Source organism: Henckelia pumila, unplaced genomic scaffold (genome assembly GCF_033568475.1).
Source record: "Henckelia pumila isolate YLH828 unplaced genomic scaffold, ASM3356847v2 CTG_461:::fragment_3, whole genome shotgun sequence".
Classification (NCBI taxonomy): Eukaryota; Viridiplantae; Streptophyta; class Magnoliopsida; order Lamiales; family Gesneriaceae; genus Henckelia; species Henckelia pumila.
The window spans coordinates 8,797,396-8,819,834 of NW_027331831.1; the positions used below are offsets into that span (position 1 = coordinate 8,797,396).

The following is a 22,439-nucleotide window of genomic DNA, read 5'->3' on the forward strand; positions in this document are numbered from 1 at the left end:
GTTGTCCAGGGCCAAAACAGACAAAACCATGAGAACAAATAAAGTGTGAGAAAAATTATTGTGTGAATACCGTTGTCTTGTTTTACATCAACGGCTGAATAGTTCAAGACATCACCACGTTTACTAGGCAGCCTAGTAAATCCGATAGTATTTCACTAAGGAAGGTTCAAAACCGCAAGCTACCTCTCCCAATACAATAATTTTTCGTAAGAAACTCTAATTTAGCATATGCATACATATTCGCATAAATTCACATTCATGTGGGGGATTGTTGGAAAAATTGTTGGACAAGTTGGATAGTTTGAATGAGATTGATGCTCATTGTCCCACATTAGTAAAATGTGGGAATAGACGACACTATATTATGCCCAAGTTTAGACAATGAGTTGGGGCCCCAAGGGGTACCCATGTTTGTTAAAGGGAGCGAACCTAGACTATGCTAGGTTCGAACTGTTGACCACACGCACGCGGAGCGGCGCGGCCGGCACAACACGGCCATGGGCGTGGGTTGGGCTGGGCTGGGCTGGGCTGGCTTTGACATGAATAAAAATTTTTGGACAAAATAAATTAATTATTTTATTAAGTATTTTGTTTCCGGAAAGTCAGTGTGCATCTATGCAACTCTTCAGCCCGAATCAGTGCAACTTTTTGGTCCGAACCAATGCGTCTTTTTGGCTGAAAGAGTGCGTCCTTTCGGTCCTAATCATTGCAAATTTTCGGCCATGCATGCATCGAAGTAGTGCGACTGTCCGAGCCATTCTTTTAACATCTATAAATAGACCCCGTCTGTGATCATTCATACTCGTTCATTTCTGATTCTCTCTTCCTCTCTTGCATACACATACATTTCGAGTCTGAGTTTCTTAAACACTTTCAAGTGTTCGTAGTGCTACTAATCGAAGTTGGTAGATAGCGTTCTATTTTGAGAGACACTTTGATCAACCCGTAAGCACCTAGACGGACAAATTCGTCTTAAAGATAGAGAGTTAAACCATCGACCCGCTATCGTCTTTGTTGCTGCATGCATGCTGTTGAAAGATTCATAACAGTATAATTGTAGTTTTCACAATAAGTAAATTGTGGGTCATGCTCTCATCAAAGTAAATTCACTATCTTGCGTCATTCAATTGCCCAATTTAGCCGATAATTAAAAATAATTGTTAGGTCCACAACTTTTGTGGGAAGTGGAGACGTATGCTCCAGCATTTAAATAATTTGATGTCGAGTGGAGTTTTCGATATTATTGTAGATTCGAACGTGTGGATATAGAAATAATTTATATTAAACCGTAAATAATATTTTGAGACTCGATTTCGAATAGTCAATTTTCATGCTACGGTGTATTTTGTTTTTAAAGAAAGAAAACTACTTTTAAAAATGTAACATTTATTACTTCGTCTAATTATAGAGGTTTTCTTTATTTTTCCCACATATTAGAAAATTTATTGAAAATATCAATTAACAAACTTATTGAGTGTTTATATAAATGGCTTTTTTTAAACATTTCCAATATATAGTTAATTATAAGATCTCAAATTAAACAGATGTACATTAATCAAATAGTAGAAAATCTAGCTAAATATGATATATGCTTTGTATATTTGGGATTTAAAAAAATGATCAGAATGGGGCGAGGGGAGTACACCACCTTTGAAAAAACGATAAGATCAATAAAAGACTCCAATTTAAAGTTTTTCAAGTGATTATCAGTTAATGAATAATGAATAATCTATAAACACCAAAACAACTTGTAATCATGCCACTCATATTTTAACATTAAAAATCTTGCAGTGCACAAAATAAAACTTTTGATACAAAAATAACATTTTTATAGATTGGGTCGAAAATCAATCGCACAAGATTAATGCAAGCAGAATTTGAGTGGACCAATGAAATCCCACGTTGACCTTCTTTGAGTGTCAAATTCCTACACAACAATTGAAAGGGTTTTGTAATATTCCCTTTGTAAAGCTCCTTCGAGACTCGAGAGGGAGGCTCCACGTTTGTTATTGGATTCAATATAAAAACATACAGGCGTATTAGCGCGTATCATGTTCTGGGCGAACAGATATTTGTAAGGTAAACCCTTCTTCCCACGTGTTCCAAAATCCCAACTTTCTCAAAGATTCGTCATCAAAGTAGTTTTTAGGGCTCCAAGAATTCAGATTCGTACCGGGGGAAGAAAGATGTCGTTTTTCTTGTATTCAATCGGCCCAAATTTAGTTGTATCACCATTTCCAGGCAGAACAAGAACTCCGAGCCCGGTTCTACCCGGAACCCGTTTCAATGATTTCAAGATTCAGAGACCTTATTTGAGGGGCAGTTTTGGGGTGACCCGATTTGGATTGGGCCAGGTTCCATTTCCTGACCCGGACAATGCTGAGTTGGTGATTAAGGACTTATTTGGGAGAGTTGAAGGCTTTCTTTATACTATTGCTGATTCTGCAGTTAGTAATTCTTTGGATACAGTTGACGGAGCTGCTGCTACGAAGCAGAGTAGTGACTGGCTTTCTGGGATTACTAATGCCATGGAGGCCGTGTTGAAGGTTTGTTCAAGTTTTGATTGTTAAATTTTCTGTCTTATGTCTAGAAATTTGTGAACGGAAAAAGTTACGATTTTTGTTTGTTTTTCATTCTTCTTTTTGTATGCGGAATGTGAACTTGATTGTTGGACTTGACTCTTGAGCTATATAGAAGTGAGTTGAAAACATAAACTTGTGATTTTGGACAAATGAAATGGGAAGGAGGTTGGGGTTTTGAGAAGGTATATGGAAGGATTAGAGGTTTACTTTTTGGGTTAATGAACTCTTGATTTGATTGTACTGATGGGATTTTTAAGCTTTATATACTACGCTTTTAAGCTTGCAGGAGAAGGATTTGGTTCATTGAGGTGACTGTGTTCTCTGTCATTTAAGTATTTATATTGATAAAGCAAGTTTAAAATGTAATAGATGCCAAATGCATCACTTCAAACAATAATTTCATATTGATGGTTTATATGTGTTACTGGTACCTTATTGATTAGAATAAAGATTGTTTCTTTTTCTAACTTTAATCGAAGTTTTGTTGTATCTCAGGTTCTGAAAGATGGACTTTCTACTCTACACGTTCCCTATGCATATGGTTTTGCAATCATCTTACTGACTGTACTTGTTAAAGCTGCCACATTTCCTTTGACAAAGAAACAGGTTACTTCAATCTGCTATTTGGCTTTTGATTTTGAAACAATTCTTGTGTATGAAGTCACTTTGTTTGCTGATGATTAGTCTCTCTGAGTGAAATGTATTCTCACTTTGCCTTTGTGACTTACTGGCTTTTAAGCAATCTCCACTTAGTGCTTTCTGAAACCGTGATGTTCAGGCGGAATCAGCAATGGCAATGCAGTCTTTGGCACCTCAAATTAAGGCTATTCAGGAACGATATGCAGGAGACCAGGTCACAATTTTGTCCTTCTGAGTTTCATTATCAAAATTGTGAACTTGTTAGTTTTCTTTTTAATGGTTAAAAATCTAGATGGTTAGATTGGTTGATCCTTAGGTTTGTTAAAGCTTATTTGACCAAAGTTGATTGACGTAATAACAGTATTTTGGCACTTGACTCTCGATCAGTAAGTTTTTCCTTCCATACCTGTAATCATTTTCTTTTTGTGGCTGTCTTTGCAGGAGAGGATTCAACTCGAAACGGCTCGATTATATAAATTAGCTGGTATAAATCCACTCGCAGGTACTAAACCGAATGCCAGATCTCTCCTTGTTGATATTAGATTAAGAATATAGTAAAATTTTATAATTTAGCATACTCAATTCTCCTGTACATTATATAATTGTTCTTGTAATTATCGTTGAATTTTTTGCTATTTTTACCATTACTTTCATTCTTTGTGGTTCTGAATTTCTTTCCCTTCTTTTTGTTTGCTGCAGGATGTCTTCCTACACTTGCCACCATCCCAATATGGATTGGGCTTTATAGAGCTCTTTCAAATGTGGCAGATGAGGTAAATTTGGCCGCCAACCAATCCAACCCCCTTCCTCTCTTTTTCTCAATTTTTTTTCCTACTTTTATCTTCTCACTATACCCTACAATGTCTCTGTCTTGATGGGAATCTTGATGTAATGTAAAGGGACTTTTAACGGAAGGTTTCTTCTGGATACCCTCTCTGTCTGGTCCAACTACCATTGCTGCTCGACAAACTGGTAGTGGCACCAGTTGGCTTTTCCCATTCATCGTAAGACAATCTATCATCCTTCTCAATTTACATCAGTGGCTTAGTTAATGCAAAAACAGTTGGTCAGAATATTAACTTTAAGAAGTGTATTACTTGAATGTTAACAATAATCAACCTTATTTTATAAATGAGTCAAGTTCGCAGGTTGCATAGAATTTCATGCTACCCATCTTTCTTTTTTAGTAGAATTACGAGAAATTATTAGACTATTTACATTAAACTATTTTCTTTGTGGTTCTGCTACTCCTTTGTCGTAGCATCCGATACTAAATTCAAGTAGTATCCGTCCCGGCCCTGGTATGTTAGATTGAAAATGACAGCATACTGATGAGACATCTTTGGTGTCATCTTTTTCATCGTAGGATGGTCATCCTCCACTTGGATGGTCAGATACATTGGCATATCTCGTTTTACCTGTACTCCTGATTACCACTCAATACATCTCTCTACAGATTATGCAACCTCCACAGGTTTGTCTCACTGGCAATATCTATTTATTTAGTTGTATCTTAAAGGGAAACAATAAGTTGTGAATTACTAAAGTATTGTATGGTGGAACTTTAGATCACAACTCAGTGTCTGATCAGATGGGTCGCTTCTTCTTTTTGTTTCGTTTTGTTTTTTGTTTTTTGTTTTTTTTTTCAATTTTCTTGTAATAATGCAGCTTTGAATTTTTACTATATGACCTGCTGACATTGCTCTTTTTCAGTGTTTCTTATCAAAAAAAACATTGCTCTTTTTCAGTTTACCGAATTACTGTATCAAACATGGGAGTCTGAAATTGAAATACTTTAAGGTTGTAATTACGAATTTGTATCTGATGAGGATTTTTCTTTGACCACTTTCAGAGCAACGATCCAAACCTAAAGAATTCCCAAGCCATAACCAAATTACTACCCTTGATGATAGGCTATTTCTCTTTATCAGTTCCTTCTGGCTTGAGTCTTTACTGGTAAGCACCCAATTTTTCCATATGGTTTCTTTTTCACCATATAATAATAATTTGGCGCGTGTATATAATGTTAGGCTAACAAACAACATACTAAGTACCACTCAACAAGTTTGGCTACGGAAATTTGGTGGTGCGAAAAATCCCGTCAAGCAAATTAGTGATGACACAGTAAAGGAAGAACAATCCCAATCCTTCAAGTCAATAACTGAAGTATCTCCCACGGCCTCTAAGGTTGTTAAGAAAGAAGAGAAGCTTACGTCAGATTCAGAAGGGCTTCGTCCTGGTGAAAGGTTTAAAATTTGTGGTTTACCTGATAATCAATATTTTGTCTTTCAGATTATATTATTTTTGTCTGACCTGTATGTTGTCCAGGTTTAAACGATTAAAAGAGGAAGAAGACCGGAGAAGACGGCAAAGAGAGGAAGAGAAAAGCAGAAGCGAAGAAACAGTAGCTAAAGAAATTCAAACAACAAATGGGAAAGTAAATAAAGAAGCCAGTCCACTTAATGACTTTACTGTGAATGGTGATGAGGTTGACTCGGAGGATGACGAGGAAAATGATGAGATTTCAGATAGTCGTAAGAGTGAAAAAAGTGATCAGAATCTCTATGAAAATGTTGAAAAGGTACCGTTGTTGCATTCTTGATTACATGGATCACAAAAATAAATTTCTGCAAAATTTTGTAGGATAGAGCATATACCTTCATGCCAGAAATTTTAGCATGCAATCAGTAATAATATGACTAGGCTATTTTAAATTTTAGAATTAAAACACCCTAATGCCATGTGTCAATTATTTTACTACAGACGCGAAACACTCAAGACTCAGAAGAAATATTCAGTCTCTCATAATATCATTTCCCAAAGAATTACTATTGTTTGCAATTGCACCTTATGGAACGCGATTGTAGGAGGATTGAACATGTGGTATTCTACGAAAAGCTTTAGATGATTTCAATGTCGTAATACAAGTTATTTAATTTCAACTACTGTATAAAGTTCACAATTTGAACATATGCGGCACATACATAGGATATCACAAGCAGTTTCAGCTCATATCTCTCTCTCTCGAACTTCTGGTTTCTGAAAATGGGATCTCTGTTTTTGATTCAACTCTCCAGGAATAAGTTATTTGCTGATATCATTAGAATTTCGGGAAGCTGCCTATAACTTTCAGGAATGGCGCATAAGAAGACTTGAATGTGTGGTTCTGTGGAAAAGGTCACAGCCATTCTGCCAATAGAGAGTCTCAAAGCATTGATTTCAAAAGCTTACAGGGGTTCCTCTTGAGCCATTTTAAGAGCACTGCTTGAAATTCTACCATTTGTTGTCAAAGATTATTTAAAGTTGGCGAAGGAGCCATGATTTTCAAGCCTTGCTATGTTTTCAGAGAGGGCGGGACGTAGATGGTCTTAGTGAGACATGGATACCAGGATCAATGAAGTCTGTAGCATCTATAGCACTGTAAGTTTTGAGAAATAATAGCTTTCCAATTGTTTTTCTTCCAAATTTTTTTTTCTGTTGAAAGCATAGGATATAACGGTAGTAAACTATGAAAATTTTCTTACAAGCATTTTCTTTGTTGGTGGTGTTATTCATTAAAATAAAATATGATTGCCATTGCTTGCCGATTATGAAACCACAACCAGGATACTTTTGACTTTAGAGAACTTGAGAAAGAAACACGCTTTCTATTTATAAATTTATACGCTCACAGAACATGCTGATTAACGATTTTAATTCTGTTCACCGAAGATTTGGATTCTAAGTTATGCCTCCCGTGAATGGCAAGACTCTGGAACGAGGTTTCGATTTCAAGATTCAATTATAACTAACACACTCCTGTGGCAAAATTTAGATGGTATTCATAATAAAGCTCCAAAAATTAGTATCATGATATATTTTGGCCATTCTTTATGTTGGTTTTTATTTTTTGCTAAAAAATTTAAGTGCGTAAATCTTGAGCATGAAAATAGAAGAAAATGTTTGCCAACTCTTGAGATGCATTTGGCAAATTCAACAATATATATATATATATAAAATAATCAGATAGTTAACGGGTTCACCAAAATCAACGTGTTGCATGAAAAATTACGGTATCCTTTAATTTCAATGTGTGAAAAAATCAATTATGGATTTTATTTATTTATTTTTTGAGATAAGAATCAAGTATGATTTCAATTTTCACATAATGTGGAATGTGCAATAAGGTTAGCCTGTCACACAGGTTTGCCTAACGTGGTTTATTTGGCTAGCGTAGTTTGCAGGCTATTGCGTTAGTTCAGAGATTTATCCAATGCGCACCAAAAAATAACGACTACGGGTTCTCACGTCAATAAAAAAAATAAAAAAAAAAAAGAAGAAGGCTTAGTTTGCAGTCATGAGTGATGAGACAACCTCAAGCCATTATTACAAACAGCTAAGCATTTGGGTGTGTAGGGGCAAGTAATCTTCCCTACTTGCTGCGCTTTGAGATAAATATGGATGCGGTCATAGTTTATACATATTTGGATATTGTCGCTCGTCTTAGCGGTATCTTATCTTGTAACCCTATTTTCGTTTTTCAGCAATAAAATTTGTAAATTTAATCGCATATTATGGTCATAAAACCTTGGACTAAAACTAAGAAACAGTATCAAGAGTCATTTTTTTGAGATGGGCCTCTTATATAAGTTATCCAATAAAAAGTATTACATTTTATGTCAAAAACATTACTTATTATTATAAATATGAGTAGGGTGACTCATCTCACGGATGAGACTGTCTCACAGGAGTGTTACTCAAAACCTTGTGACACCAAATTGTAAAAGTAAATTATCCATTTTTTCCCTAAAAGGTAAATTAATTATACATTAAACTTGTAAATTAAGAAAATATTTGTCAAAAATAAGCGTAAGGTTAGAGATGAACTCCATAGTCAACAAGAATAGCATTAGTCATTAATTATTTTTTAAATTGTTATATTATTTCATATAATAATTTGATTTGATCAAATATGTACGCAACACAACTATAGTTTGACATATTAATTATTATATTATAAGTAGGTTTTTTGTTTGTGAGACCGTCCGTGAGACGGTCGACTCGATTTTTATCTGAAGTAGAAAGTAATATTTTTGATAATACTAGTATAATACATTTTCATAATTCAAATCCAGTATGAAATTTGTCTTACAAAATTGAATCGTAAAATGATGTGTTACACGAGATTATATTAATTATTATATATGATTGTGGTGGAGGGTAATGCAAAGTATAGTTCCAGCTTGGAGGATAGAAAAGGTTATTCATTTCGGATTTAAAAAAAAAAAGAAAAATAATTTATTTTAGAGTTATATTTAATTTAATTTAATAATATAAAGCAAGGCACCAATAATGAAGGGTGAAAATGACCAACTCACCTTGCCCGTACATATATATAACATAATGCAGAATCACTTGCCTCTATGACTATAAAATATTAGCAAGAGTAGGGAGATTTTGGATAATGGACAGGCAACATCCAATATTATTTGCTCTTTATTTGCCCATCTAATTAAATTATCTTATAAATTACTATAATAAAATTCAATTCATATTTCACAAATAGTTGTTACCGGTTGGTGTAGGTTCATATAATAAAAAAAATATTCGATAACCACTTAAATAACATTTCACTTCATAAAATTTACATATTGGGATAGTATATCCTCACAATGTATGATTTGAAATAATCGCCATAGTCTAATCTAGCTCTGCATTCCAAGAAACCTAAATAAAAGAGTTATTTCTCTAAGGGTTGCCGAGGTCATTTCGTGATTTGTTGTGTTTCAATGCATATAATTCAATTTATTCCGTGAGATCTTGATCTGATGGTGTAGCTCTTACCCCATTTCGTAAACCACAATTATTGGCTCTTTCAATATATACTAGTAAAAGTAATGTGTGATGCACATGGAAACATCTTTTGTTGTCAATAAATGTTGTTAAATAAATTAATGAAGATGAAAAGATAGTAACACGCAGTTAATAAATGATTTTCATGGTAATAATATATAATTTTTGAAAAAAAATTTATTACATGTCTTAGTGATGTAATCAATACAATATTCGACATTGCAACTAATAAAAATATTTGCAATATTTTTGAACAATGTAACACTTGCAGTTTCAATATTTGTATTATTTACGGTCCTGATTATTTTACATCTACATTAACAGTTTATAATAAGACATTATCAATAATTCATATACGCTTATAAATATAAGTGTTACGTTTATTGTAGTTTTACATTAATACAATATTGATATTGAAACTTATGTAATTATTACATCTCTATCGAGTTTTCTATTTTTTTTTATTAATCTTGAGAAATTATGACATGCTTCGTACCATGCATTCGTCTTATTTTCTATCTCATGTATGTATGATTTATTCTTTATTTGTTAATAAGTGAGATATGTTAATCAAATTATATTAAATATGATTTATGGGGAAAAAATTGATATAGATAATGCATTCTAAACCTTAATTTAAATTATTGCGTCAAATATTTTTTTATTTTATATTTGAAATTTTTCTCTCTTTAACGATTTTTCATATCATGTGTTTTTCATTCTTCATGAAAGAATCATTATTATCATCATTTTTAATAACAATTCTTATGATACTATCTTCATAAATCATTTGTATTTTTCTATCGTTATTATTTAATCAGACGGTCTCTTTTTATGCTAAAAATATTTACTTGCAAAGAATAACAATAATTTCATCATTATCATCTACATTCTGGTATGTTATCGTCTTCCATTAATTTTATGTTAGTATCGTTAACGATCAATGTATTTTTGATTTCTCGTTTTTCGAAATCTACTGATCTCTTTTTGCTTACAATGCTCTCATTGCTGAATTTTTTTATTGAATTTTGAATGTCTTTAATTACAAATATTAACATTTCATATTTTATCTTAACCGTTTTGTTGCATATTTTTCTCTATTTATTCATCTGATTGAAAATTTGCATCAATGTAATTTTTACAGGATCTTTAATTTAATGTGAGACGTGTCATCCATAATTTTTCTAGACTTTTTTTGATTTATTAACTAATTCGTAGTAGATTGATTAACATAGATATATTTACATACTTCAATAATATTTAAATAATATCAATCTTATAGTTTTGCTAAATTTTTTTTTGAAGATATTCATCTCCAACTCTTGTAAAAATATTCTTTCGTTAATTGTAACATCATCTTATAAAATAATTGTTATAGTTTTTATATTTTTTGAGGAGGAAAAATAGTTAATTTTTTAATTTTAAACTTTTACATATATGATATTTGTGTGTTGGTTTGTTCTTTATTTATTATTTTAGATTAAAACTTAACTCCGCATGAATTGATTTATTTTAACACCGATGTGTAATTTAATTTATATATATTAATAACGTTTAAAAATATGTTATTTTTTTATATTTATGATGTCATTTCATTTACAAACAAATAAAAACTAAAATATTTTGGTGTTTCAATATTTTAGGAAACTGGATAAGTATTTAATTTAATTAAAAATTTTGTTGAAAAAATATGTTCACTTTATCTACAAGAAAATAAAAACTAAAGTATTTTGATATTTCAATATTTTTGGAAACTGAAACCTTATCTAATATGCACGCATTTTCAATTTTGATCTTATCATAATAATTGATTTTACAAAAGTATCCTCATAAAATTTATCAAGTGTGTACTAACTAAGGATAAATTTGAAAATACATAATGATAACTTTGACTTTAGTTCACACTTTTATGATTGATATAGATAAGTAATATATTATATTATTTTTATGTGCTAGTCAATATTTAACTTTTACATTTATATCCTTACAAGAACACCATATATTAAATATATGGAATCACGATGTAATTTTGGATTTGCCTAAAATAATCACAATCTTATCGAACAAACTACATTGTTTTACTAGCATTTTTTTTATATTTTATTTTTCTCTCTTACCATTTCAATTTCAAATAATAAATTTTTTAATTTTAAAAATATTTCATCATATATTTTTTATGGAACGCGTGTGCCACAATCCAATAATATTCATTATGATGCATTCATTTTGAATCAGACGATTTAGAATCTTAGATCATATATCACATAATTTTGATGCAACCCTAAATCTAACGATCTATATTTATTCTCATTGGTCTAGATTAATCATGTTTATCCGATTATCATCCAACGATCTTGATTGCACCCACCCAGAAATCATCACACTCCTACGATCTAACATGTTGCTCTTAACAACTTCCATCTCACATCGATGTAAATAAGGAAGGTTACTGGCATAAAAAATAATAAGTAAGAAATGCACATGATTATGCATCGTGTAAAATAAAAGTTGTTTTTATATGTATTTTTTTGTGGGTGGTGTAAGTGAGAAGTTTAGTGGGATAGTAGATAGAAATGAGATGTGAAGGTAAATCCGAAAACAAAAGTTGGTATCCTCAAGTAGCAGTTATTATGTGTCTCTCAACTATTATAAAATAGAAGAGATAAATAATAATAAAGAATGTTACTTCGGGTAGATTTTCCATGATATCCTCGTACAACCTTAATCAGTTTAATTGATGATTTTAAATAATTAATTTCTCTTCAATCGAAATTAGTTTTTAAAAAAGTATATAATATTATAAAAATATGTATTTGAAACGTAAATTCTAAATTTCAAGTCAATTTAGATTTTATAGGATGAGAATATTTCAAATCATTAAGGTCCACACCCATTTTTCCAACACAATTTTCTTGATTTTTGTTTCCGAAATGAAATGAGGTTATATCATTATTTTCAAATGAAAAATAATCAAGTATATGCAAAACTAAGGTTCCGTTTGGACATGTATTGTAAAAGCGTTTTAGTGTTTCATAAGTGAAAAAATTTAAAGTATGTGTTTGGATAATTTTTTGAAAAATGTTTTTGAAAAATATGTTTTAAAAAGTTTTCTCCAAGTATAATTTTTAAAAAACACTTGAGTTGTATTTTTAGATGTTTTTAGAATAGAACTATGGAAGACAAAGATGAACAACAAAAGTTAAAATATTTTTTATAGAATAGTTGTTCAAATACATATTTTTCTTAAAAATATTTAAAATATTTTATAAAAAAAATTTAAAAAATACTTTTAGAAAAACATTATATATATAAAAGTACATGTATGTCCAAACAGAATCTAAGATATTATTAGTGAAAGCTTGAAGGGGAGATCAAAGAGGATAAAAAAATTTCTCAGAAGCTCCTACACGAATTCACAACTTTGTTACTTTATTGGGGATACGTTTTTTCTTGCTTAAATTAAAATCTTAATTAAGATATTATATAATCCCATCTGCTGCCTAATTGTTGTCTCGCCCCAAGTCCTTATTGCATAAATCTTTAATTAATTAAGTAATGCTTGCTGATAAGATCAATTGTTGTGACGTTTTATAATGATTGTTTAGTATTTTGAAGACTATTTTAATGTACATGTATTATTACATTTTCACATACCTATCTATATATATATATATATATATATATATATATATATGATATTCCACTGTCACATTCTAATTAGTGCACTCGCTCCATATTGCTCCACCTCAAACATTTTACCCTTAATTAAATCTATTCCTCTATTCAAATATTCCCTTATAAATAATAACGTCTAGGATTGAAAGTTGGCTACTAAGAATAAATATATATAATATGTATATGTATGTATATAATATGGAGTAACACTCTTGAGAGACGGTCTCACAAATAAGACGGATCAATCATATCCATATTTATAATAATAAGTAATATTTTTGACATAAAATATAATACTTTTTAATGGATAACCCATATAAAAGACATGTCTCAAAAAAATGACCCTTGAGACCGTCTCATATGAGTTTTTGCCATATAATATGTATATGTATGTATGATTTCATGCATTGAATATGTCTACGCTTACACTGTACGTATATGTATGTTATATGTTGGAAAATAGAAATATATAGAGAAATTTAGCATCGTAATTTAAAGTCTCTCTCAAATTTAAGTCATCAAAATCTCGTCACAAGTAATTCAAGGAAAATGACAGGATTGTCCCTTCTAATTCTATAGTAGTGTTTGCTAGATCCTATTTTAAGTATTTTCGAGCTTCTGCGCATAATTTTCAAGCAATTCACTAGCTAGAAGCTTTGTCGACGCATTTGAAGTAAGCTCTCGCAAACACTACCTACACATGAAATCATTCCTAAAACACTCTCCATTTTATAAAACTAGCTACATGATTTTACTATATTTTTTTTTACACAAAAATTCTTGTGAGACGGTGTTACGAGTCAATTTTGATGAGACGAGTCTCATTTTGAGCCACTCATAAAAAAATATTATTTTTTACGCTAAAATATTAAATTTTATTATAAATTTGAATATGATTGACTCATTTTTGTGAGATCTTTTCACAAAAAACCTACTTTTTTCTTTGTATTTTATTTTTCTCTCCTACTATTTCAATTTCAAAACGTAATAACTACTGATTTAAAATTTTAAAGCACACTTCATTCCTTCTTTTTTTTTTTCAACGAAACACACGTAATGTATCACGATTCGTTAATCTATACCATATATAATAGTTGAGTTTCTTAGATGGAGGACACCAACATTTTTTCCGACATTGCCCTTATAATTCATATATGTAAATTATTATTTTTTTGAGTTGGGGGAGGAGATTTTTGTTACAATTGGGTCTCGAACTCGAGACCTTGTCCCGTACTTGAGACCTTGGTGTCAGATGCCCTTATAATTCATTTATGTAAATTTGAATTTATTTTTATATATTTTTCTCAACTAACAATTGTAGATAAGATAAATAATTTTCTAATTTATTTATACATTACTTTAAAAATATAACAAATCATACTTAAATTAATTATTGAAAAATAAAAATATATCATTTATATAGAGCATATAACATTAAATATATCATATTATTTTACTCACACACATAGCATGTGCACGATTATGCTAGTATATATAAAAATAAATGGCCTAATATTTTCACACTACTTCTTTCCATAAGGGAAACAGAAAAGAAAAAAAATGAATTAATGCTCTGATAAGGAGTTGCATGTGAAGATGGCTAGCTAACAAAACCAAAAATTTTAAACTATTGATATGCAGTTAAATGACTATTTCACCCCGAACTGGGGAACTTAACCTACATTTACCCCAAGGCTACTTTTGTCACTGAGAATTAATTAATGGGTTCTTTGAATTTGGTTGCTTCAATAATTCCAACTTGGCATAATATCCGGTTAGATGCACTCCCCTCATTTATCACCACATGAATTTTACCTTTGGATTTGGATTTCAATTTCCACGCCATGGTCAAAGTAATAATAATAACTATTAAAATTTACCATTAATAAGAGGCTTCTAAAATACATGCTCTAGAAAATATGTGAGATGAAATTATGTGTTTCAAAGTCCAAACTGTGATCCATCTTGCTCAAACAAATTTTGTTTATTAGAAGCACAAAACCTTTTATGAGATGGTATCATGTGCTAATTTTCTAAGAGAATTTTACTATTCGATCCGACCCATATAAAATATTACTTTTATACCAAATATATTATTTTTCAGTGTAGAAAATTTCGAGTGATCAATTCATCTCACGAAAAAATATTCGTGAGATGTCGCACAAAAAAGTTACTCTTGCACGAATTATTAAAAATTAAATGTTTGAAACACACGGTGTGTAAACAAAGTTCAATAAATCACAAATAATTTATTCTCTTCATCTATTTTGTAAAAATAAATCTTTGTTAAACGTGCTTGAGATATTTTTTCATGAGCCATTTGATACGCGCGTGATCATGTGTAAATTTATTCTGATTGAAGAGTAGACTTTTTGTAAGACGGTTTGACGGATTTTTAACCATGCAACAGTTCAACTCAATTCATATTTACAATAAAAAATAATATTTATGATATAAAAAAAATAATTTTTAATGGATGGTGCAAATAAAAAATCTGTCTCACGAAATTGTTCCGTGAAACGATCTCACAAAAGTTTTTGTGTTTATTTAAAGTGTACTATAATTTTTACACAAATTACTAAAATATTTCCTTTAAAAAAAATCAAAAATATTTAAATAATTTTTTAGCATAAAATATTACACTGGAATTTTCTACTTTATTATGTTTTACATCTTTATAAACATAAAGGGTATTGTGAAGAGTAGCATTTTGGAGATGACATTGATATATTTATAGATCAAAATTAACGACTTTAATATCTCCATAAACGATTGATTTATCTTTTATCTTACTTTTGAAATATTAAATAAATGATCATATGATTCCTAAATCTGTATAATTTCATCATGCTTTCACAGACACTACCCTAACGATGTATTTAAGGGTGGAGATTTATCAATATTTGTGAGGTACACTGAAAAAATAGTAGACCTAACATGTATTGATAAATCTCAACTCTTAAATCTGTATTAGACCTCTGTACAGGCAGGATATCACTTAACCCTAAATCCTAAGATTTTTTTTTCTTTTTACAAAACCCCCTATTAAACCGTGTCAAAATTGTGAGACAACTCTCATATTTCACCTGACACATGAAAAATTGTTTTTTGTGTAAAAATATTATTTTCATTGTAAACATGATCGAGTCGATTTGTGATACAATCTCACGTGAGAGCAAACCTAAAAAATGTTATATAAAAAATATTTTAAAACTTTAAATTTTAATACATTATTTAGATGTTTCATACGAACATTAATTTAGCACCAAAATACTTTACCATGTATTCACATATCGCGTATAGGAGAAAAACTTATATCCTAAGTTATCGTCAAATCTAATTTTCAAATTTTAATTTAATCGTTTGATTCTTGATTTGTAAATACGTACGAGGTAAATCTCGGGCTAATGCGGTAAACCCATATTATACTTAGAAAAAGAAAAATGACCCATTTTCACATAGAAACACATGTGTATCCGAGAAGGCGCACAAGCCACAAAGCAAAATGAGCTGACACCTCATTTTTTTTCTGTTCCTTGTAAATTACATTCCATCCGAAAAGAGAAAATAAAGGCTTATATAACATCACATATTCACTCGCATACTATCTTTTCTCAGCAAAACTCCTTTCTTTTTTCCATTTAATTTATCTCTCTCAACAGAGATTTCTTCAAGGAAAACATCCCATAAAGAGAACCTATTTTTTTTTAACCTGTTAATCATATCATCATCTGAAAATCATCCGAAAATACCACCAAAAAAAACGCTTGATGCCTTGATCAGATAGATACCCAATTCAAGATTCTTCCTTTTGATCGGAATTGCAACTGTTTTTTGGTGATTTTTTCAACTTCATATGGGTTTTGAGGAATCATTGGCCCCTTTTGCATGTGAACTCCGTTTCTGAGTTTTGTTTCTTGATCTGTTTGTGTATCGGATGTACAGCAATATGCTCTGTTTGTTGCAGTTCTGTAAATTGTCACTTGATCTTTAGTGTTGAATGGAGAATCGGACTTGTTTTTATTGATCATCTGAAGATCCTTTCCTTTGACATGTGGATTGTTAAAGATTCGGACTTTTTTATGGTCAAATTATGTATGGAAGTGGTTGATTGTGGTGATCACTCTTGTCGAATTGTTTTCCGATCATTATTTATGTTTTTCCAATTCACTATCTAAATTTGGGTATTGCAAGCCTGATGAGTGTTTGTGATTTTTACCTTTTCGGTTTGAAAATTCCTTTCTTTTTGGTTGTGGAATATGCTAAATGGAACTTTTGGTGTGCTCAAGGCACAGTATTCTTTATTTACAGCAGACATATAATGTACAAGTAACCTTTCTTGTGTAGATGCAATTGCTAAGTGTTTGATTGCAAGATACTTTTTGCTTTGATTCTTCTAGTTTGATTGTTAGATAAGATTTCTTTGATTCTTCCCATTGTCCGCGACGTATTTTCTTGCTTGGTGAACCTGCATTAGTTCTTTAACAACTTTTTATGCTGCTGTAAAACTCCGAGTGACAATGTTGAATGTGTAAATTTACTTGCAATGATCTGGGCTTGTTTGCACAATGTAGTTTGGTATTGTTCAATCCAGGTATTTGCTTTTGATGACTTTTCGTTGTTTTCCTAGCAGGTTTTGATGTGAATTCTCTGATCAACTCATAACTCGGAGGTATGTCTCACTCCATCATAATAAATGTTGGTTTTAGGTGAATTGAGCTTGAATTCGGTTAATGTGACATAATGGTGAAGGATATATGAAAATCTACGCAGGTGCATTTGGTTATTCGGTGAATTCTATATTCATTTCCCCTAGTAGGGCACTGCAGGAGTAAGTGGTGCCCATGGACGCCTCTACCGGTGGAACCTCTAGTGTTCAATACCACAACATTGCAGAGCAAACAATTGTTCAACTTTCTCCCCCTCCTGTAACATATCAGAGGCAACAGCGCCATTGTTTCGGAAACGCTAGCCCAGGGGAGTTTCCATTGTCTGCCAACCCTTCGATTGTTCTTCATGTCCTTACTGGCTGTAATCTAGATGCCCAAGATCTTGCGAAACTTGAGGCAAGTGTATTTTGACTAGATATTCTTAAAAGTCCGCTCGCATTTGGCGTTCGAATTGATGATGCTGCTGATTATCATGGTTCTTTTTGCAGGTAACATGTTCCTTCTTCAGGCAGCCAGCACACTTTTCCCCCGACCTTGAGCTCTCCCTATCAGAGCTTGCAGCTCTTGACATGTGCCAGAAGAGAGCTATTTTTAAACCTATGACAATAGGTCAGCGTCAAGATTTGAAACAAAGATGCGGGGGATCGTGGAAACTAGTCTTGAGATACTTGCTGGCTGGAGAAGCATGTTATAGGAGGGAGAAGTCACAAGCAATAGCTGGTCCTGGTCACAGCATTGTCGTGACTTCTCAAGGAGCCGTCTATTCATTTGGTTCAAATAGCTCAGGACAACTTGGGCATGGAAACACGAATGAGGATGCAAAACCTCACCTGATCAGGTTCCTACTTTACCATTATTGAAGTCTACATCTGTAACGTAGAGAGTTGCTGAGATAATAATGTAAGCATTCTTTTTGTTATACAGATCCTTACAAGGCATTCGTATCATTCATGCGGCAGCAGGGGCTGGTCGTACAATGCTGATTAGTGATGCGGGAAGGGTCTATGCCTCTGGAAAAGATTCATTTGGGGAAGCGGAGTATGGGGCTCAAGGAAATAATCTAGTAACTACTCCCAAACTGGTCGAATCTCTGAAAGACATCTTTGTCGTACAAGCTGCTATTGGAAATTTCTTTACTGCCGTATTATCTAGAGAAGGCAGGGTCTACACATTTTCTTGGGGAAATGAAAACAAACTTGGCCATCAAACAGAGCCGAGTGATGTGGAGCCCCGTCCGTTGTTGGGGGCGCTTGAAAACATACCAGTGGTTCAAATTGCAGCTGGATACTGCTACCTTCTCGCTTTGGCTTGTCAACCCTCTGGCATGTTAGTCCCTCATTTCGTTGCTTTAAATTTTGGGGTGGAGTGAAATATAAATTTATAGGAAAAGTTACTTGTAAGTTTCCAAACTTCTTATTTGGCACAACCGACTCCCCCTCGCCCTTGCTGGATCTGCCCCGGTCAATATTTTATGTTTAATTGTTTCAAGGGAACATACGGATAATCTGGGTTAGGTTTGGTCATTGCTAGTTGAAACTTTCGGCAGGTGCTTTTAAAATTATTAGTCTGTTGCAGGCAAGAATCCATAATCACATAAATATCTCCTACTATTTCAATGTGCTCATTTCTCTTTGGTTTCTATTGTAACTTACTTCTCTGATAAGGCTCGCTCTTGGTTGACAAATCAGGTCAGTGTACTCCGTGGGTTGTGGATTGGGTGGGAAACTCGGACACGGCTGTAGAACTGATGAGAAACAGCCGAGATTAATTGAACAGTTCCAAAATTTGAATCTTCAGCCTACAGTAGTTGCAGCCGGTGCCTGGCATGCTGCAGTGGTCGGAAAGGATGGAAGAGTTTGCACGTGGGGTTGGGGACGATATGGTTGCTTGGGCCATGGGAATGAAGATTGTGAATCTGTTCCTAAAGTAGTCGAAGCACTATGTGATGTCAAAGCAGTTCATATCGCCACTGGTGATTATACGACCTTTGTTGTCTCAGATGGTGGCGACGTTTATTCCTTTGGATGTGGAGAATCGTCCAGTCTCGGACATAATACTGCGGCTCCTGATGAGCAGGTTCTTTTCTTAATTTCCAATTGATTTGTTTTGATCAAACTACAGGGTAACGATAGACGACGACACTCTCTCTATACATATGTATATATGTGAATGTTTTCAGAGTCCATTTTTAGTTAGACTTCAGAAACTCTATTACAAGAAATTTATGTTTAGCCAAATGCAGTTGCATGGAAACCTCAATATATACTATTATGCTAACAAGTGAAGATTTTGTTCTCTAGCAGGGAAACCGGCATTCAAACATCTTGAGCCCGGAGCTCGTCTCCTCGCTAAAACGTGTGAACGAAAGGGTTGTACAGATAAGCCTCACAAATTCCATATACTGGAATGCTCATACTTTTGCACTCACGGAATCTGACAAACTATACGCCTTTGGCGCGGGTGACAAAGGACAGCTTGGCGTGGAGCTTGTTGCGAACCAAACTGAGAGGTCGAACCCAGAGATTGTGGATATCGATCTCACTTAACGACTCGTCCTTGGTGTTTTATTGAACATCTGTGTTTTTATTTATCATTGTTATTCATGTGGAGTCCATCACACATTGCTGCACTTTCTGTCTATATTTCTATGTCTATTTTATGTAAATAGAAACAAATGATTGTGAAGAAGGTAGGAAGGATTTAGGAGCTGCAGAATTATTAACATGTTAGAAATTCTTTAGCTCTTTGCCTCAGCCAGTAAATAGTTTTTTTCAAAAAAAAAAAAAAACCATCGTTGTTTATGATTTTCTTTTATATATTTCGATGAAAATTTAAGTTATGCAAGTAAAATACCCTCTTCGTGGTTGCTTTCTTTTGACATCACGGTACAATTTTGCAGTTTTTTTTATATTTTTCGCGTGTTACTGCGTCATCTTGTATTTATGTCAATAAACAAAGAGTCGTATTGAAATCTTAGACGAAAAATATCCATTTTATATATTCGAAACAAGGTTTTGAATGATGCACGAAAGAATATGCTTATCCGAAGGGTATGATTTCTTTCAGAATGGATCATAATCACAGAACAATTCACAAAAGTTCTTTATTGTCAATTTGTCCTGAAAAGATCTTTCGATAGATAATTTCTTAAATAAATTTGGTATAAGCATTTCTCTCGTAAATAAATTTGGGATAAACAACTAAACAAGATTCATAGGATCCTCATGAATATTTTTTCTCAAGAAGTTGAACATAAATTGAATATATTTAATATATACTAGCATAACTGTACATACGCGCTGCGTGTGTATATTAAATAATATAATATATTTAGTATTATGTGTTATATACAAATAGTATATTTTTTTCAATAATGTTTAAAATTAATTTTTTTTTCGTTTCTAATATAAAGTAAATTTAAAAGTTATTACTTATATTTTATTTTATCTATAATGGTTAGTTGGGAAAAATATGGAAATATATATAAATAAAATCAAATTTTCTTATTTATATTATGTAAGGGCAGTTTTGAAAAAAAAATTGGTGTCCTCACTCTAAGAGTCTAAGGTGCTCAAATATATATATATATATATATATATATATATATATATATATATATATAAACCATTATCAATAAGTTGAACATAAATTTAATTTAACTTTTTTAAAAAAGTAAATAGATGTGCTAAAAAACCATTATTTTATGGTAAAACTACAGTTTTGGTCCTGTAATTATCTCGTTTCGCAATTTGGACTCTCTATATTATCAAATTTCATTTATAGTCGTGTGTTATTTTTTGAAAATTTTTTTTAATTGAGAATGTTGATATGATATTAATCATACTATATATGTCAGCGCGACATCAGCAATGCATTGATTCCATGTCAGCGTTAGGTCAAAAAAATGACTAAAATTACAAAACAAAAACAAAAATCATGAATTAAAACTGAAATTTAATAACACAGAGGACCAAAATCGTAAATAACGAACATATATTGAACGAAAAAAGGAACTTTTTCCTTACCCATCTTTGAGTTACCTGCACGGGCTGCATCTATTTATCTACAAACATTTTGATAGGGAGAAATACATTTCAATTTTCATACTTCCATCTTGAAACACTTTTTTTTTTTGAGGGCACAGCTTGAAACACTGTTGTTGGGATCGGTTCAGAGGGTAGAGGGGGGGGGTGAATACACTCTGAAACTTTTCTTCTTCTTCTTTAAAATGATCAAGTGAGGTTTAGTTCACTTAATCTGTTTTCTCAATTTCTAAAACGGTTTGAACAACTTAAATAGTGCGGAAATAGTTCAGAGGTTTTAGTGATGCAAAGTTTATAATGCAATGTATGAGCAGAATGTAAGATAAATAGCAGTAAAGACTAAGGCACGATTTATGGAAGTTCGAAGGCTTAATCCTTCTACGTCTCCCCTTCTTCCACTTAGGAAGGAATTCACTAGAAGACTTTGGTTATTACAACGTCTTGTAATACACCCACTTCAGACTTAGGACTTATCCAATGCCTAATCCGAAACTCCTAGATTTACACAGATAAGATTCTCAGTTCTTATCAGACTGGTGGAAGCTTTCAGAGTAGCTTCAATTCTCTTCAACAATGAGTATAGTTGAGTTGAGCTTCTCAAACTGCAGAGCGGTCGAGAGGCTTGAAAACCCTAGGATGATCCTTGACGATCAGATATGTGAACTGTAGGCGAGGGTTTATTTGAGCAGCAAATGAATGATCTTGTAAGTGTGCTCAAGTATATCAGATGAGGACTTCTGATATTATTCAAGTGATTGAGTTGATTGAGATTTTTCTGAATTGCTTGTCTCTCTTTGTTGTCTACCCCTTTTTTTTTGTTGTTGTTCTTTTCACTTCTTGAGCAATCTTCCCTTTATATAGGTCAATCATCAACGTCTTTATTTTGAACGTTCTGATGCTGCATTGAATGCACATTTAATGCTCATAAATGCATTGATGATTCTGCATGAAGATCGTACACTGCAGACAACTTCTAGGGTCCAAAACTGGAATAAACG

The 22,439-nt window shown here is 32.3% G+C and overlaps 2 protein-coding genes across 5 annotated transcripts; both read left to right on the forward strand.

Moving 5' to 3' along the window:
- Positions 1-1,883: 1,883 nt before the first annotated feature.
- LOC140871336 (ALBINO3-like protein 1, chloroplastic) lies at positions 1,884-6,816 on the forward strand. Its single transcript, XM_073273802.1, has 11 exons — positions 1,884-2,546; positions 3,078-3,188; positions 3,361-3,435; positions 3,663-3,723; positions 3,921-3,994; positions 4,121-4,225; positions 4,588-4,695; positions 5,074-5,177; positions 5,252-5,467; positions 5,550-5,802; positions 6,299-6,816. The coding sequence occupies exons 1-11, from the start codon at positions 2,187-2,189 to the stop codon at positions 6,302-6,304; spliced, it is 1,473 nt and encodes a 490-aa protein (XP_073129903.1). The 5' UTR covers positions 1,884-2,186; the 3' UTR covers positions 6,305-6,816.
- Positions 6,817-16,295: 9,479 nt separating this feature from the next.
- Positions 16,296-20,138, forward strand: LOC140871392 (ultraviolet-B receptor UVR8). 4 transcript variants are annotated; one of them, XM_073273887.1, is made up of 7 exons: positions 16,296-16,618; positions 17,362-17,400; positions 17,502-17,794; positions 17,887-18,236; positions 18,323-18,724; positions 19,087-19,474; positions 19,699-20,138. In XM_073273887.1, the coding sequence occupies exons 3-7, from the start codon at positions 17,573-17,575 to the stop codon at positions 19,942-19,944; spliced, it is 1,608 nt and encodes a 535-aa protein (XP_073129988.1). In that variant the 5' UTR covers positions 16,296-16,618; positions 17,362-17,400; positions 17,502-17,572; the 3' UTR covers positions 19,945-20,138. The 4 variants fall into 4 exon arrangements, with proteins under 4 accessions (XP_073129988.1, XP_073129987.1, XP_073129990.1 ...); XM_073273886.1 differs by having other exon boundaries at positions 16,296-16,565; XM_073273889.1 differs by having other exon boundaries at positions 16,299-16,565; positions 19,702-20,138.
- Positions 20,139-22,439: the final 2,301 nt, after the last annotated feature.

What these genes read in the sequence shown, in the direction of transcription:
- LOC140871336 (XM_073273802.1), top strand. Translation starts at nt 2,187, where the DNA reads ATGTCGTTTTTCTTGTATTCAATCGGCCCAAATTTAGTTGTATCACCA. An exon ending in CCATGGAGGCCGTGTTGAAG is followed by an intron (nt 2,547 to 3,077) that starts GTTTGTTCAAGT and finishes GTTGTATCTCAG; the next exon opens with GTTCTGAAAGATGGACTTTC. An exon ending in TGGTATAAATCCACTCGCAG is followed by an intron (nt 3,724 to 3,920) that starts GTACTAAACCGA and finishes TGTTTGCTGCAG; the next exon opens with GATGTCTTCCTACACTTGCC.
- LOC140871392 (XM_073273887.1), top strand. Translation starts at nt 17,573, where the DNA reads ATGGACGCCTCTACCGGTGGAACCTCTAGTGTTCAATACCACAACATT. An exon ending in AAGATCTTGCGAAACTTGAG is followed by an intron (nt 17,795 to 17,886) that starts GCAAGTGTATTT and finishes TTCTTTTTGCAG; the next exon opens with GTAACATGTTCCTTCTTCAG. An exon ending in GCTTGTCAACCCTCTGGCAT is followed by an intron (nt 18,725 to 19,086) that starts GTTAGTCCCTCA and finishes TTGACAAATCAG; the next exon opens with GTCAGTGTACTCCGTGGGTT.